Below are 17908 nucleotides of genomic sequence, written 5' to 3'. Positions count from 1 at the left end.
AGACCAGAACTCTATGGAAACCTGGTAATTGGTTCTAAAGGCACCAAAATGTCATCCAAAAAAATAGGAATAAGTGAGAATTAAAGAAAAATAAGTAGATAACTAATTCAGATAAAGCAAATCCTTACATATAAAAGTAATAAAGATCTGCTGGGAGCTGTAAATCACTGTCTATGTCAGTGTTCCCTAAGCAGGGATCCTCCAGCTGTTGCAAAACTACAACTCCCAGCATGCCCAGCATGCTGGGAGTTGTAGTTTTGCAACAGCTGGGGGCTCCCTGCTTGGGAAACACTGGTCTATGTAGAGGACAGGAGCTTCTTCAGGGTCCGGTACGGTACACACAGTGTCCTAAAAAAGTAACATGGAGTCGCCCTTACCTGGTGTCCAGAGGAGCAGGTAACCCTGGCACAGGTAAAGAGTACAGAACATGTAATACCTGCCTGTACTGTAGGGGGGGCGCTACCAGACACCAGTCAGTGCATACACTTCAGTAATACAGGGGTTTTACCAGTGAATGTCCATTCTGATTGGTCAGTTCTTTCAGCCATTGACAAGTTTCACAGATCTGGATTGTCTGTAGCATTGTATGTTGAGTCTGGTTTCAACTTACAATGGTCCAGAAAAGACCATTTTATGTTGAAACTATTGTATGTTGAGGCCATTGTAAGTTGAGGGATCACTGTATATACATGAAATATGCTCTCGGTGTATGTTGTGTGACAAAAATGTAATACCTGTTCTAAGGCAAACCCCACCTGAACAATGGATATGCAAAGCAGCCTGGAATAGAATTATCATGGAAGCTTAACATCTAATTCAAGTGTATAGAGTATAGATACATTCTCTAGTCTTTTATCTGAACAGTGCAAAGATGGAGCTTTAGTCCTGACTATCCCCACTTTGACTGTCAATGTGTTGTCTGTGCCCCAGCCAACGTACTTTTGTGAGACAAACGATAACATTACTCTGACTGCAAATGGTGGAGGGACTAAAGATCTTCTCATTCTGTCACATAGCTGGAGATACAGTCTAGACAACTCTGTGCAGTTGACTTTGACTGAAGCTGATCCCCTAACATAGTGGTTCTAAACTTAAAGGGTACCTCTCATCAAAAAAAAACTTTTGATATATTATAGATTAATGTATGCAGAATAACTTTACAATTACATGTTATTAAAAAATATGCTTCTTTCTATTTAATTTTCCACTTTGAAGAAATTACCACTAGGGGTCTCCCTACCAGTCCTGGCAGCAAGCATTTCAGACTCATGCTGGAGTCCTAAACACTATGAGCTGCCAGTCTGCTTTGTTCACAAAGGAGAACACTCAGAGCTGCCAGCCTGCTTTGTTCACAGCCTGTTTGGCTGTGAACAAAGCAGGCTGGCAGCTCTTAGTGTTTAGGACTCCAGCATGAGTCAGAAATGCTTGCTGACAGGACTGATCGGGAAAAATACAATAGAAAGAAGCATATTTTTCAATAAAATGCTATTGGAAATGTATTCAACATTCATTAATCTAAAATATATCAAACGTTTATTTGATGAGAGGTACCCTTTAATCTCAATTGCATTAGTCATAATTCCCAAGTATAGCCACCAAAGGTGTTAGACAGATGTAAGTTGATGGTTGATAAACCGTTTAACAAATGATCGTCTGGTAACCAATTACTTCACTGACACAACTGCCAAAAATGTTTAAGCCCATATAGGCCATTCCATTTGTGCAAACTAGCCATACGGGAAAAATACCACCGGCAATGGACAGTTTTTTTGTTGTGGAACGATCATTTGTGTACTATACTTTGAGACTATTGGACAAAATTTAAAACATGACCAACTTTACTTCAGACAATGGCAATTTGTCACTGTTCAGCTTACACAATCTTCTGTTGTTAAACTTCACCAGACAAATAATAGTTTTTGTTGAAATCAATCATTTTAATCAACTTTAATCTAAGGTGCATATACACAGGTGCAGACCTGGATGCTCAGGTGGTGAGCTAGACTGGTGTTATTTAGTGTAAATTCAGAATATGACCTAATCTTACAGAGCCTGATAGAGGGATAACATTTTATAAGTTAAGCATAAAGGTTATATGTTATGGAAGGAGACTCGGTGCTCAGATGTTTCTAAAATTGGTCATTTTTGCTCACAGGTCCACAGGTGCCTAATGGCAAATACAGCCCCGCTTACTACAAAAGCAGGGCTGTATTTGCCATTAGTACAAAAAACATTTTCTCAATGGGTCTGTAACAATTTTTTTGTTAAGTTTCCCATTGGGTACATTCCCACAAGGCGTATTTGCTGCGTATTTGCTGCTGCGTATTTTATTTTCTCTGTTGAAGTCAATGGGTAGGAAAATACGCAGCACCAAATACGCAGCAAAATACGCTGTGTGGGAACGTACCCTTTTACAGCTTCCTGTTTTGTCCCAGTCAGAGTGAAGTCCAGAGAAACTATTCTGTTAGGTCAGTTACCAACCCTTATTTTTCCTCTCCTGAAGGAACTTCTGAGCCCATACAGTGATCCCTCAACATATGATGGTAATTCTTTCCAAATGAACCATCGTTAGTTGAAACCATCGTATGTTGAGGGATCCGTGCAATGATAAGTATAGGAAGTTATATTCACCTGTCCCCGCCGCTCCGGACCGTCACCGCTGCCCTCTGGATGTCACCCTCCATCGCTGTTGCCGCGTCCCTGCCACTCCGGACTGTCGCTCTTCATCGGCATCATCACGTCGCTGCACGCGCCGCTCCTATTGGATGATGAGACGGCGTGTGCGGCGACGTGATGAAGACGAAGGAGAGCAACGGCCATGCAGCGGATCCTGAAGAGGAAAGTCTGGAGTGCCGGAGACAGGTGAGTGATCATCACCACAGCACATGGGGCACCTTAAACCCCTATCTGGCAGCAGCTGAAGCAGTCTACACTGCCGGATATCTGTTTATGCGATTGTATGTTGATGCTGCTTTCAACATGCGATGGCCTCTGAGAGGCCATCGTATGTTGAAATTATCGTATGTCGGAGCCATCATAGGTCGGGGGGTCACTGTATAACCTTTGATCTGTTCATTAATAGCATAGAAATTCCTTCAAGAGAGGGGAGATAAGAACTTAAGACTGAGTCCATTACAAAGAAGCTGTAGAAGAGAAACTAAGCTAAATTGTTAATATAGACCTATGGAGAAAATGGTTATTTGTACTCTAGTAAGTACAAAGCAAACATAGGAAAAATGCTTTCAAAGTGGACCATAACCTTTAAGAACTGTTTTACTTATATTTGAGGCTCTGCTGCCTGTCAAAAACTAAAACAAAAAGTCGTAACCAACACAAGACTTCTCTACACACAATATACTGGTGAAACATCACAAACCAGTTCCTGTATTACAAATGATATTTTACTGCATTCTATATAAATGTCAGCATTTGTGGATGTAGGAAGAAAATCAGTTTTCAAACAGGGAGATCCTACATTTCCAATTCATATTGTGCTGTGGAGGAGCTTTGTTTTTCGTGGTGCTAAGTGTTTTTTGTTTCTTATGTATTTCTTATTGCTTACCTACTAAATACATGAGAAAAAACTGTGACATGTTCCAACACATGCTATAAAACATAGCTACTCTTCCCTAAAAGTACTGATTCTATGGTAGAATATGATGACATGCAAAGGACCAGTAGATCCATAAAACAAACCCATATATTCCTCAGCATCTAAAGAAGTTATCAAGAAGCAGAACTTCCAGAAACAGTACCACTCCTGTCCTTGGCTATTGTTTGGAACTCAGCCCTGTTCCTTTCAATGGGGCCCAGCTGCAATTCAGATACAACGCATGAAGAAAAGAGGTGCTGTTTCTGGGGAAAAAAGCAGGTCAGTTTTTTTTCTCTGGAAAACCCCTTTAGAGTGTGTTCACATGTACAGTATGCTGCATAAATTTGATGCTGTAGATTTGATGCTGTAGATTTCCATGTTAACTAACTGACTGAACACAGCTTCAAATCTGCAGCATCAAATACACTGCTCAAAAAAATAAAGGAAACACTGAAACAACACAATGTAACTCCAAGTCAATCACACTTCTGTGAAATCACACTGTCCACTCAGGAATCAACACTGATTGACAATCAATTTCACATGCTGTTGTGCAAATGGAACAGACAACAGGTGGAAATTATAGGCAATTAGCAAGACACCCCCAATAGGAGTGGTTGTGCAGGTGGTGACCACAGACCACTTCTCAATTCCTATGCTTCCTGGCTGATGTTTTGGTCACTTTTGAATGCTGGTGGTGCTTTCACTCTAGTAGTAGCATGAGACGGAGTCTACAACCCACACAAGTGGATCAGGTAGTGCAGCTCATCCAGGATGGCACATCAATGCAAGCTGTAGCAAGAAGGTTTACTGTGTCTGTCAGTGTTGTGTCCAGAGCATGGAGGCGCTACCAGGAGACAGGCCAGTACATCAGGAGATGTGGAGGAGGACGTAGGAGGGCAACAACCCAGCAGCAGGATCGCTACCTTTGCTTTTGTACAAAGAGGAGCAGGAGGAGCACTACCAGAGCCCTGCAAAATGACCTCCAGCAGACCAAAATGTCCATGTGTCCACTCAAAAGGTCAGAAACAGACTCCATGAGGGTGGTATGAGGGCCCGACATCCACAGGTGGGGGTTGTGCTTACAGCCAAAACCGAGCAGGACGTTTGGCATTTGCCAGAGAACACCAAGATTGGCTAATTCGCCACTGGCGCCCTGTGCTCTTCACAGATGAAGTTCACACTGAGCACACGTGACAGACGTGACAGAGTCTGGAGACGCTGTGGACTTCTGCTGCTTGCAACATCCTCCAACATGACCGGTTTGGCGGTGGGTCAGTAATGGTGTGGGGTAGCATTTCTTTGGGGGGCTGCATAGCCCTCCATATGCTTTCCAGAGGTAGCCTGACTGCCATTAGGTACTGAGATGAGATCCTCAGTCCCCTTGTGAGACCATATGCTGGTGCAGTTGGCCCTGGGTTCCTCCTAATGCAAGACAATGCTAGACCTCATGTGGCTGGAGTGTGTCAGCAGTTCCTGCATGAGGAAAGTATTGATTCTATGGACTGGCCCGCCCGTTCCCCAGACCTGAATCAGATTGAGCACATCTGGGACATCATGTCTCGCTCCATCCACCAACGCCATGTTGCACCACAGACTGTCCAGGGGTTGGTGGATGCTTTAGTCCAGGTCTGGGAGGACATCCCTCAGGAGACCATCCACCACCTCATCAGGAGCATGCCCAGGCGTTGTAGGGAGGTCATACGGGCACATGAAGGCCACACACACTACTAAGCCTCATTTTGACTTGTTTTAAGGACATTACATAAAGTTGGATCAGCCTGTAGTGTGGTTTTCCCCTTTGATTTTGAGTGTGACCCCATATCCAGACCTCCATGGGTTGATAAATTTGATTTCCATTGATAATTTTTGTGTGATTTTGTTGTCAGCACATTCAACTATGTAAAGACGAAAGTATTTCATACGATTAGTTCATTCATTCAGATCTAGGATGTGTTATCTTAGTGTTCCCTTTATTTTTTTTGAGCAGTGTATGTGCAGGATACTGTACGCATGAATACACCCTATACCACCATAGTTCAATAAATCCTGTTATTAACTTCTTTTGCCACCACAGGAATAAATACAGGAAAATAAATACTAAAATGAAAACAAATAGATAAATACACATAAAACCTTGAAGGAGTATTCCAGGTTATATTTTTATTCTAAAAATGTGCTAAGCGTGGTGCATAACAAAAAAAACGAAACAAAAAAAAAACAATGTTTACGCTCCCACACCCATTCCTGGAGCCGGTACCTTTGCACCGCGCTTCTCCTGTTTGGGGCAGGAGCATGCACAGCCGGCTCAGCCAATTAGCAGCTGAGGGAGGACACCACTGCGGCTGGTGATTGGCTGAGCAGCATTGTCTCTTGTCAACCTCAGCACCAGGAAGTGAAGCACAGTGGAGACCAGGTGCCCTGAAATGGAGGCTGCAGAGCAGTGAGGGAGATAAGTACAGGCTTATAAGCCTGAGCACATCTATTAGAAATAGTGTTTTGCCGGACAACCCCTTTAAAGAACCACTGTCATTTGAATGAACTTATGACATGTCCATACATTTCAAATGTTCAGCTTGCACCTGATATCAGGCAACATTTCAAACGTTTATTCAAAAGATGGTGATGCTTTAACACTTTAGCATTTTTGCTAAAGGAAAACCTTGAACTAAAATAATTCATTTGAATAACTCTTCTTAAAGCTTACCCATTGTTTTAGGTGATTTTTTTTAGGATAAGCTGCCATGTTGTGTGTGTAAATGAGGAGCATCACTATTTCTGTCCATTATATACATGGTATTTTCACCAGATTTCTGCCCTGCAGGTTTCATCTCTAATTTTCAGTTGTCTCTAAGCTAGTGGGTAGATCCCAGCCTCAATGAAGCTTCCCATACACTGCAGACACACACATACACAAAGGAGATTCTGCTCTTCTATGTCTCAATATGCCCCCTAAAAAAAAGCTGCAGCAGCATGAAGGACATCACAGAGCAGTACTGAGCAGTCTAAACTGCTAAATCAAGCCCTGGGGTAATATGTTATATAGTAAACTTTTCTGAGGTCTTTTGCAATCTCTCAGTTTCCACTTACTCTCTCACCCATCTCCCTAATCACCCCTCACCTGTATGGGCAGCATGTAACACCGATCTCTCAGTGAGCTTGTACACAATTGATGAATTGTTGCGATAATACTATGGTAAATTGAGCTTTTTTTTTAAGAGTGACAAAAACCCAATTGATCTCAAAATACAGTCATGCACTAAGAAGCAATGCTCTGCAGAAATAAGAGCAGGCCAAACATTAGCACCAATGCTGGTTCTTCATGCTGTACAATGAAGCAGATGCAGTAAGCACAAACTCTTATGTTATTTCCCAGTACAGTTTGCACACACAATGATATGAGGTGTTGAATTTGTGAACAACAAATAAGCTTTTATTCATTTTGTTTACAGTTTTCTGTGTTTTTGTAGAGATAGATCATTGACATATACAATAGCTGTAACACCTACCTGTTTGTGAACCTTTGTAAGTTGCTCCAGGTTGTTCTCAAGAAAGGAAATCTTCTGTTTCTGGGAGTGAATCCCCCCACTATCCTCGGGTTCCATCTCAGCACTCTACATAGACACATTGGTATTTTAATAGAAGATACAGTATACAGGCACATTGGACTATATACACATCTATATACAACTGTCATTATATAAATATAGGGGGGGAGTGACAGCTTTCAGAAAGAAGGGCTCCATAAGATAGAATTTCCTTTTCCACCTTCCTACTTATTCTGTACTGCTGATGGGCCAACCAAAATAAAGAAGCGGGAAAGCCCAATGTGAATGACCCCTACTTGTTTATTCTATATAGCCATATAAGTTATATTTAGAGATGAGCGAATTTACAGTAAATTCGATTCGTCACAAACTTCTCGGCTCGGCAGTTGATTACTTATCCTGCATAAATTAGTTCAGCTTTCAGGTGCTCCGGTGGGCTGGAAAAGGTGGATACAGTCCTAGGAAAGAGTCTCCTAAAACTGTATCCACCTTTTCCAGCCCACTGGAGCACCTGAAAGCTGAACTCATTTATGCAGGATAAGCCATCAACTGCCGAGCCGAGAAGTTCGTGACGAATCGAATTTACTGTAAATTCGCTCATCTCTAGTTATATTTAATCATAATATTTAATAATAAAATGGCTGCTTACTTTCTTGACTCGAGATGTGACGTCTTGAACAAAAAGCTTCCGAAGATTGTGGAGGGTCTGGAGTTCCCGGGCCTTATAAAATAGTTAAGGATTCAGTAAGCATTTGCTATGACAATGATAATAAGTCAGGCTATTGGAGGTCTACTTACAACAGTCTCCTCGAGCCCTTTAAGATCCTGCTTGGACTGCTCGTGCTTCTCGTACAGAAATCTGATAAAAAATTGTAAAAAAAAAAAGATTAAACTTGCACCAAATTGCATGCAGAATTACCATATATACGTCATTCCCGCTCCTCCTGGTGATTGATATATAGGGCTTGCTTGCTCGTGGAAGCCCTGTGCAGATAGCCTGCGTGCACACATAGTGAGGCTGAGAGTAATTCTGAACCTTCTGGCTCACCATTTGTGTGCCCTATTACATAATGATGGCTCATGTGTGGGTTAACTACAACGGGCTACCGTGGGCAGGCGTGTCCTGTGTGTCAATCTTTAGTGGGAGAGGGCATGATGTTAGCTGAGGAAGACGTTGTGGCCCTGGGGCAAAACGGACTCTGGGACACAATTCTTTGGTGCTTGTGGTCGTTATTAAAAATGTTTTGAAATAAAAATAAAGCAATCAAATTGCCTAAGAAAGGTATGTCTGACATATGCTTGTTAACCCCTACTGCTATGTGTCGCCAGTCTAATTTGTATATATGCTGTGACAGATTCACAGCATATATACAGTGATGTACATTTGTGGAATACTACTATGGCTGACAAAGGCAGGGCAGGCGCCAAAGCTGGGATGTCAGGGGTTAAAGACACAGCGTGGAGAGTGGAACAGCGCAGAGGTTATGAATGGATATATTTCAGGGGGTGCCATTCAAATGTCCAGAGTTGTATATGCAGTATGCAAGTAGAAAAAAAATAGATTGCACTCACCCAATTGTGAAGTTAAAACGTCCTCTTTATTAGAACATCATTAAAACATGCCGAGGGAGAGGGTAGAGAGATGCGGTCAGCGTAAGCTGACTGACCGGCCTCGGCCGGTCAGTCAGCTTACGCTGACCGCATCTCTCTACCCTCTCCCTCGGCATGTTTTAAAGATGTTCTAATAAAGAGGACGTTTTAAAGGGGTATTCCAGGAAAACCTTTTTTATATATATCAACTGGCTCCAGAAAGTTAAACAGATTTGTGAATTACTTCTATTAAAAAATCTTAATCCTTTCAGTACTTATGAGCTTCGGAAGTTAAGGTTGTTCTTTGATGACACCTGTCTCAGGGAACGCCCAGTTTAGAAGAGGTTTGCTATGGGGATTTTCTTCTAAACTGGGCGTTTCCCGAGACAGGTGTCCTCAGAGAGGACGTAGACAGAAAAGAACAACCTTAACTTCAGAAGCTCATAAGTACTGAAAGGATTAAGATTTTTTAATAGAAGTAATTTACAAATCTGTTTAACTTTCTGGAGCCAGTTGATATATATATATAAAAAAAAGTTTTTTCCTGGATAACCCCTTTAACTTCACAATTGGGAGTGCAATCTACTTTTTTTCTACTTGCATACTACATTTGTGGAATGACCACAGAACTTTTTCCATTGGCTACCCATATCCTTTTATATGATATATATGTTTTACATGCAATGCAAATAAGTCTGTTATATGTGCAGTAATGGACACGCACGTCAGCTCCTGCAGCTTGTGGCTCTTCTCGTGTTCCTCGCTCTTCAGCTTCTCATAGTCAGCTCTCAGCTTCTCAAGTTCCAGCTGCAGTTTCTGGTTCAGACTGAAGAAAAGGAAGGAAGGAGAAATACTGATCAGAAATGGAACAAGTTTCACCAAGCATCATTTTTGTGACATGATTCAAATGCAAACTACCAAATAATTCTATAAAAGTATTGATCACACAAGCATCCTAAAATAAAAAGAGGCTTCTGGGCATCTTTACTATAAGAAACTTTTAATATACATTCAAAGGGGTATTGCAGCAATAGATATGTATTCCCAATTCACATGATAAGGGATAAGTGTCTGATTGTAGGGGTTGACCTCTGGGAGTACAGCACTTGGCTATCTCCTGTGTTCCCATAGATGGAGCATGTGCTGACCCATCGCTCCATTCAGTGGGGAGAGTTGAGTCCCCATTCTCCCAATGGCAGGGATCCTAGGACCCCCCTTGATCAGACACTTATCCCCTACCCTGTGTATAGAGGATAAGTTTCTATAAGTTTATATTACTTGAAAAATGGGGAAAGGGTTTTATTCCTTACATTTTTTACTTTTTTATTTTTTTTAACTACTTTTCTAGTTCACCTAGGGTACATAACTCAAGACTTGCAATCTTTTGATCACTTTTACAGTATACTGCCATACATATATAGGTTGCAATAGAAGTCTTATTACGGCAGCCACGGAGGCCTTCAGAAGGACTCTGGCTGCTATGACAACCGATCAGCACCCCTCAATTGCGCTACTGGGGGGAGCTGTTTGAGGCCAGAAAAAATCGGCATGCGGCACCTAAACCCACTGATGTTACTGCTGCTCGAGAGCCACAGAGAGAAAAGAGAAAATGAATGAGAGAGAAAATGAATGAGGTTAAAGGGGTACTCCGGTGAAAAACATTTTTGTTTTTAAATCAACTGGTGCCAGAAAGTTAAACACATTTGTAAATTACTTCTATTAAAAAATCTTAATCCTTCCTGTACTTATTAGCTGCTGAATACTACAGCAGAAATTCTTTTCTTTTTGAAACACAGAGCTGTCTGCTGACATCACGAGCACAGTGCTCTCTGCTGACATCTCTGTCCATTTTAGGAACTGTCCAGAACAGCATATATTTGCTATGGGGATTTCCTTTTACTCTGGCAGTTCCTAAAATGGACAGAGATGTCAGTAGAGAGCACTGTGCTCGTGATGTCAGCAGACAGCTCTGTGTTTCAAACGGAAAAGAATTTCCACTGTAGTATTCAGCAGCTAATAAGTACAGGAAGGATTAATATTTTTTAATACAAGTCATTTACAAATCTGTTTAACTTTCTGCCACCAGTTGATTAAAAAAAAAAAAAATTCACCGGAGTACCCCTTTAAGAACTCACATCAGCCTCCTTGGCTATTAAGATATGAATTGAGACGTCTCCATTAGACAACCCCTTTAAACTCTCACTAACACTCTTACAAAATTACAGAATTTTAAGAAAAGAAAAGCAGTCTTACTCTTTCAGTTCATCAATGATCTTCTGTTTCTCATTAATCTCATCTCGGAGACGGGCCAGCTGCTTGTGATGGGCCTCGCGGTGGCTTTCCATCTGCATCTCCAGGACCTTCTAATACAAATGGAAATAGCTGAATGTTACACTGTAAAGCAACAACCAAACTCTACGCATCCCAAAGTCTATGAGATATTACATCCACTACAGAGTACTCTCTGTATGTATCATTCAAAACATTGGCTGCTTGTTAAAGGGGTACTACGGTGGAAAACTTTTTTTTTTAAAATCAACTGGTGCCAGAAAGTTATATAGATTTGTAAATTAATTATTATTTATTATTAATTATTTAAAAAAAGAGGAAATTCTTCTTTTTGGAGCACAGTGCTCTCTGCTGACATCACGAGCACAGTGCTCTCTGCTGACATCTCTGTCCATTTTAGGAACTGTCCAGGGCAGCATATGTTTGCTATGGGGATTTTCTCCTACTCTGGAAAGTTCTTAAAATGGACAGAGATGTCGGCAGAGAGCACTGTGGTCATGATGTCAGCAGAGAGCTCTGTGTTTCAAAAAGAAAAGAATTTCCTCTGTAGTATTCAGCAGCTAATAAGTACTGGAAGGATTAAGATTTTTTTAATAGAAGTAATTTACAAATCTGTTTAACTTTCTGGCACCAGTTGATATAAAAAAAAAAAAAAGTTTTCCACCGGAGTACCCCTTTAATTCTAAATATTGGTTGAAAAACAAATACAATGGGCCTTATTTACTAAGCTGAAACCGACCAGTTTTTGTCTGGTTATTTTGGCGCAGAGTGTCTGAGACATGTCTGCGCCAGTGTGCGCCTGGAAAATCCGACAAACCCGGCATTGCACAGCGAAAACTGAAAAGGGGGCGTGGTCTGTAGCAAATGGGGCATGGTCGGCCTGAAAAGGGGCGTGGTTTCACAACCCGGCCGATTTACTATTGAATTCACAGAAAATCCTGTGGATAAATGGCTGGAAATATCCACCTAGAAAAATCTGGTCAGAAAATGTTCCCGACTTTTCTCAATAGTAAATAAAGAAGAATCCTTCAAGTCTGAAACAACTTTTCCCACTAGTAAAAACCCGAAACTCTTAGTAAATGTCTTTGGCCTATGATCGTATATTACTAAAATGTGATATTAATGGCCGACTTCCACTTATCCTCAGAGCAAGAAATTTGCAGCACTAGGTTAATACCAATGGCCCCTTTTATCTCCTACAAAGCACCAGCCCTGATCCTGTGTACATGGAAATCATACAGCCCCATAGAGAACTCAAAAGGGCGCTTCCTGCCATTGCATTGGTCCTGCCTCTACTTTACGTACTTTTCTGAATATAGGGTAGTTCTATTTACATGACGCCATTGTGTAACAAGACAGTCTAGAAGGCTGTATGCACCAAATGGGCCATGTAAGTAAAAGGACAAGGTGAATCACTACCCCAAGGGCCCATGCACACTAAGGATATTCAGCGAGGAAATTCCTCACTTCATTTACTCAGTGTATCCGCACTGCCTGTAATTGGCGCTTAGTTTGTATAGAAAAAAATATCTAATTTTCTAAGTGGATTCCGCAGAAAGAATATACATGAATCCGGATCCACGTCTGAAATTCAACTATGAAACCACAGTGTGCACTAAGCAGCCGAATCCTATTCAGATCAAAGGGATTCTGCTAAAAGGGACCACTCAGAATTCCCTCTTGGCATCGGTCCTAACCCTTCCAAGTGATTGACAATAATATACTGCAAATGCCCCCCAAGTCCCCCAATATGCTGACCTTCACCTCACTGGCTTCCACCGCATCCTGTTCTTTATCCTTTGCTGCTACTTCAGTTACATTTTCTGCCAAGAAGAAGAGACAGAAGAACCGATTATACATTTTGTTTAGTCAGATTCATAGTCCCCAGATGTGTTACTTTATGATAAGGGATCATGGGAAAACTCCAGTAAACAAGATGATATTTACCCATTATTTCTCAGACACACACAAAGCATTGAAATATTATGTGGATAAATGTACATACAACCTATTTCAGAAGACTTCAGAAGAATCTAGTAACAATAGTAACGTATTGGCTTGTAGGTAACGATAGTGAAGACGGGAGGGAACGGGGTATTTTCTCTTTTACAAGCTTGTAGATCAATAACAGTGCAACTTCTATATATTCTGCTGTCATTATTCTGTTAGTGATAGGAAAATCCACCTCTGATTGACTATAAAGCATAGTTAACGAAAATAGTTCCTGATAAGTTCACCACTACCTGGAATTTAAAGGGGTATTCCGCTGCTCAGCGTTTGGAACACGCCCCCTCCCATTGACTTGCATTGAGGGGGGTGGGGTTTGAGGTTGTGAGGGGTCGGGGCTATGACGTCACAAGCTCCCGGCGCCGGCTCCAGCGTTCGGAACAGTTTGTTCCAAACACTGAGCAGTGGAGTCCCCCTTTAAGGAGACTGTGTTTTCCTAGTACTAAAAAAACTGCACAGGTTGTGTATATAAGTTCTCACCATTAATTAATGCTATAATCGTCATGGGGGATCTGCACTATTTACAAAGGCTACAACTTCTGATTAAAGAGAACTAATTTTTACAAACTTTTTGGTACGTCATACTAAAATGTCAGAAGTTTTGATCGGCGGGGTCGGGGTGCTGCGGCTCACCCCCATTACTAAATCAAAAAAGCAGAAATACTGTGCTGAGTACTGAGGCCCTTTGTCCCTGTTCGGCTCTCCTCGGAATGCGAAGTGTGCAGTACAGTGATCCCTCAACTTACAATGGCCTCAACATACAATAGTTTCAACATACAATGGTCTTTTCTGGACCATCGTAAGTTGAAACCAGACTCAACATACAATGCTACAGACAGTCCAGATCTGCGATACCTGTCAATGGCTGGAAGAACCGACCAATCAGAATGGGCATTCACTGGTAAAACTTCTGTATTACTGAAGTGTATGCACTGACTGATGTCTGGTAGCGCCCCCTACAGTACAGGGAGGTATTACATGTTCTGTACACTTTACCTGTACCAGGGTTAGCCGCTCTTTTGGACACCAGGTGAGGGCAACTCCATTACTTTATTAGGACAATGGGGGAGATTTATCAAAACCTGTGCAGAGGAAGAGTGGTGCAGTTGCCCATAGCAACCAATCAGATTGCTTCTTTCATTTTCCACAGGCCTCTTTAGAGGCCTGTGGAAAATGAAAGAAGCAATCTGATTGGTTGCTATGGGCAACTGCACCACTCTTCCTCTGCACAGGTTTTGATAAATCTCCCCCATTGTGTGTATTGCACAGGACCCCGAAGAAGCTCCTGTCCTCTACATAGACCAGTGTTTCCCAAGCAGGGTGGCCCCAGCTGTTGCAAAACTACAACTCCCAGCATGCCCGGACAGCCGAAGGCTGTCCGCGCATGCTGGGAGTTGTAGTTTTGCAACAGCTGGAGTCTCCCTGCTTGGGAAACACTGACATAGACAGTGATTTACAGCTCCCAGCAGATCTTTCTTACTTTTATATGTAAGGACTTGATTTATCTATATTAGTTATCTATGTATTTTTTCTTTAATTCTTCCTTTTTTTCCTATTTTTGGATGACATTTTGGTGCCTTTAGAACCAATTACCAGGTTTCCATAGAGTTCTGGTCTCAACATACAATGGTTTCAACATACAATGGTCGTCCCAGAACCAATTAATATTGTAACTTGAGGGACCACTGTATATGGAAATATAGGACGTCTTATAGATGCTCCATGAATCTGTATACTGCTCACTTGGTTCGCCTATGACAGCGGAGCACAGCCAGGAACTATAGGACATAGATGGAGGGAGCTCTCAGTACATACATTACCACGGATGAAAACGTCTGACATGTAAGAAGTTTATAAACATGATAAATATCCTTTAACATTTCATCCCCAATGAGGAATGTGTTGTTGATTCATGTCCACACTAATGCTTCTATGGACAGGGAGAAAACAGGGAGAAAAAACACTACCTAGGTGTTTTACAGCAGTGTTTACCACAATAATCCCCTAAAGTTCCAGGGATCACTATTAAATCAATTACCAAAACCCAGGGCACAAAGCCCGGGGCGCAAGATCCCTTTAGGGACAACCCTTTTAAAATGTATCTTTTATTATATATAACTTAAAAGAGTGTCAATATATATCATGTGATAATGATTAAAACTTAAGTGTCACAGAGCCAATTGTACATATAAATGGGGATAAGACCCCTAATTATCAGTTAGTGGGGAACTGCAGTTTCCCCTATATCTGGTGACTGTGACACATATTAAAATCACCGAATCTGCCCCCCTCTACTAGTTTTGGTGCCTAAGCACCGTCCTCTGGAGGATATCTGGGCGAACAATAGTTTTATTAATAGTTAATAATATAAATTGTATATACATTTATTAAATTTAAATATATATATATATATATATATATACATATATATATATATATATATATATATATATATAAATTAACATTAAACATTGTTTGCCCAGATATCCTCCTGAGGACGGTGCTTAGGCACCGAAACTAGTAGAGGGGGGCAGATTCAGTGATTTTAATATGTGTCACAGTCACCAGATATAGGGGAATCTGCAGTTCCCCACTAACTGATAATTAGGGGTCTTATCCCCATTTATATGTATGACTGGCTCTTTGACACTTAAAGGGGTATTCCAGGCAAAAACTTTATATATATATATATATATATATATATATATCTCAACAGGCTCTGGAAAGTTAAACAGATTTGTAAATTACTTCTATTAATAAATCTTAATCCTTTCAATAGTTATTAGCTTCTGAAGTTTTCTGTCTAACTGCTCAATGATGATGTCACGTCCCGAGAGCTGTGCATGATGGGAAAATATCCCCATAGGAGCTGCACAGCTCCTGGGACGTGAGTCATCAGAAAGCAGTTAGACAGAAAACAACAACTCAACTTCAGATGCTATTAACTATTGGAAGGATTAAGATGTTTTAATAGAAGTAATTTACAAATCTGTTTAACTTTCCGGAGCCAGTTGATATATAAAAAAAAGTTTTGGCCTGGAATACCCCTTTAAGTTTTAATCATTATCACATGATATATATTGACACTCTTTTAAGTTAAATATAATAAAAGTTTAATTTTAAAAGGGTTGTCCCTAAAGGGATCTTGTGCCCCGGGCTTTGTGCCCTGGGTTTTACAGCAGTGGTCCCTAAAATTTCTTATCAGGGAACTCATATTGGAAGTACATTAGAAATCTATTAGTAGTATTGTAGCTGTTAGTAGTAACTGGTTATATTCTGACACAGGTAAATAGTGTACAGCACCATCAGTACTTTCTGAGCTGAACATTTAAAAAGTGTCTTCTTATAAAAATCGATTTGGTGTGATAGGAACAAGAGTTATACACTGTTTCAAAGGCAATTTATTGCAAAGTTTTTTTTAACTACATAGATTGATATTTGTTAGAATGCACTAAATTCCTTGCAGGCTGTACAGTATATCAGCAAGCAGAAGGATGTCTGCGCATTACCTTGAGCCTGCATCTTGGCTAGTTCTTCACTCAGTGTGTCATAAGAATCTTCCAGCTGGCGTTTCTTCAGCTCTACACTGTGCATGTATTCAGTCAAAGACCTGATCTTGGCCTCATGCTGCAAAAGAATGGGGAAAGCCAGGTCACAAATTGTAAGACAGAAATAAAGGATAGCCCCTGAGAACTTCTCAAGACTGACTGAAGTACTACAGCATTCTAGAATGGACATTTCTATCTATGTTCCTTATTAATTACACATCATCTATTTAAAGGGGTTATCCAGGCAAAAACTTTTTTTCATATATCAACTGGCTCCGGAAAGTTAAACAGATTTGTAAATTACTTCTATTAAAAAATAGTTATTAGCTTCTGAAGTTTTCTTTCTAACTGCTCAATGATGATGTCACGTCCCGGGAGCTGTGCATGATGGGAAAATATCCCCATAGGAGGATGCACAGCTCCTGAGACGTGAGTCATCAGAAAGCAGCAACTCAACTTCAGAAGCTAATAACTATTGGAAGGATTAAGATTTTTTAATAGAAGTAATTTACAAATCTGTTTAACTTTCTGGAGCCAATTGATATATAAAAAAAAAAGTTTGGGCCTGGAATACCCCTTTAATAGGGTAGGTAAAGCATACAAAAACATATACAATGTTAGCATGAAATAAAAAAAATTACAGTGGTCCCTCAAGTTACAATATTAATTGTAATGTTGAGATAAAAACCTGGTAATTGGTTCTGAAGCCACAAAATGTCATCCAAAAATAGGAAAAAGTGAGGATTAAAGAAAAATAAGTAGATAACTAATATAGGTAAAGCAAATCCTTACATATAAAAGTAAGAAAGATCTGCTGGGAGCTGTAAATCACTGTCTATTTCAGTGTTTCCCAAAGAGGGTGCTTCCAGCTGTTGTAAAACTACAACTCCCAGCATGCCCGGACAGCCTTCGGCTGTCCGGGCATGCTGGGAGTTGTAGTTTTGCAGCAGCTGGAGTCACCCTCTTTGGGAAACACTGGTCTATGTAGAGGACAGAAGCTTCTTCAGGGTCCTGTACAGAACACGCAATGTCCTAAAAAAAAGGAAAATGGAGTCGCCCTCACCTGGTGTCCAAAGGAGCAGGTAACCCTGGTACAGGTAAAGTGTACAGAACATTTGGTACCTCCCTTTACTGTAGGGGGCGCTACCAGACACCAGTCAGTGCATGCACTTTAGGAATACAGGTTTTTTTTTACCAGTGAAATGTCCATTCTGATTGGTCGGTTCTTCCAGCCATTGACACGTTTCTCAGATTCCATAGCATTGTATGTTGAGTCTGGTTTCAAGTTACAATGGTCCAGAAAAGACCAATGTATGTTGAAACTGTTGTATGTT

At 40.8% G+C, this 17908-nt stretch overlaps 1 protein-coding gene across 5 annotated transcripts in view; it reads right to left on the bottom strand.

The window, feature by feature from the left end:
* The window catches only part of KIF5A (kinesin family member 5A), a 158867-nt gene that overhangs the window by 38167 nt on the left and 102792 nt on the right, over nucleotides 1–17908 (bottom strand). For 2 of the 5 annotated variants that reach the window (XM_056562563.1, XM_056562568.1), the window contains exons 17-23: nucleotides 16536–16653; nucleotides 12778–12842; nucleotides 10984–11093; nucleotides 9455–9556; nucleotides 7939–7999; nucleotides 7790–7861; nucleotides 7102–7206 (exon numbers count right to left, since the gene is read on the bottom strand). In XM_056562563.1, the coding sequence (XP_056418538.1) occupies nucleotides 7102–7206; nucleotides 7790–7861; nucleotides 7939–7999; nucleotides 9455–9556; nucleotides 10984–11093; nucleotides 12778–12842; nucleotides 16536–16653 (633 nt within the window). The remainder of the gene's footprint in view (nucleotides 1–7101; nucleotides 7207–7789; nucleotides 7862–7938; nucleotides 8000–9454; nucleotides 9557–10983; nucleotides 11094–12777; nucleotides 12843–16535; nucleotides 16654–17908) is intronic. The other 3 variants (XM_056562564.1, XM_056562565.1, XM_056562566.1) reach the window with 3 other exon arrangements.

The sequence above is a fragment of the Hyla sarda genome, chromosome 2, assembly GCF_029499605.1.
Source record: "Hyla sarda isolate aHylSar1 chromosome 2, aHylSar1.hap1, whole genome shotgun sequence".
NCBI classification, from domain to species: Eukaryota; Metazoa; Chordata; class Amphibia; order Anura; family Hylidae; genus Hyla; species Hyla sarda.
This window is presented reverse-complemented; position numbering and strand designations above follow the sequence as displayed.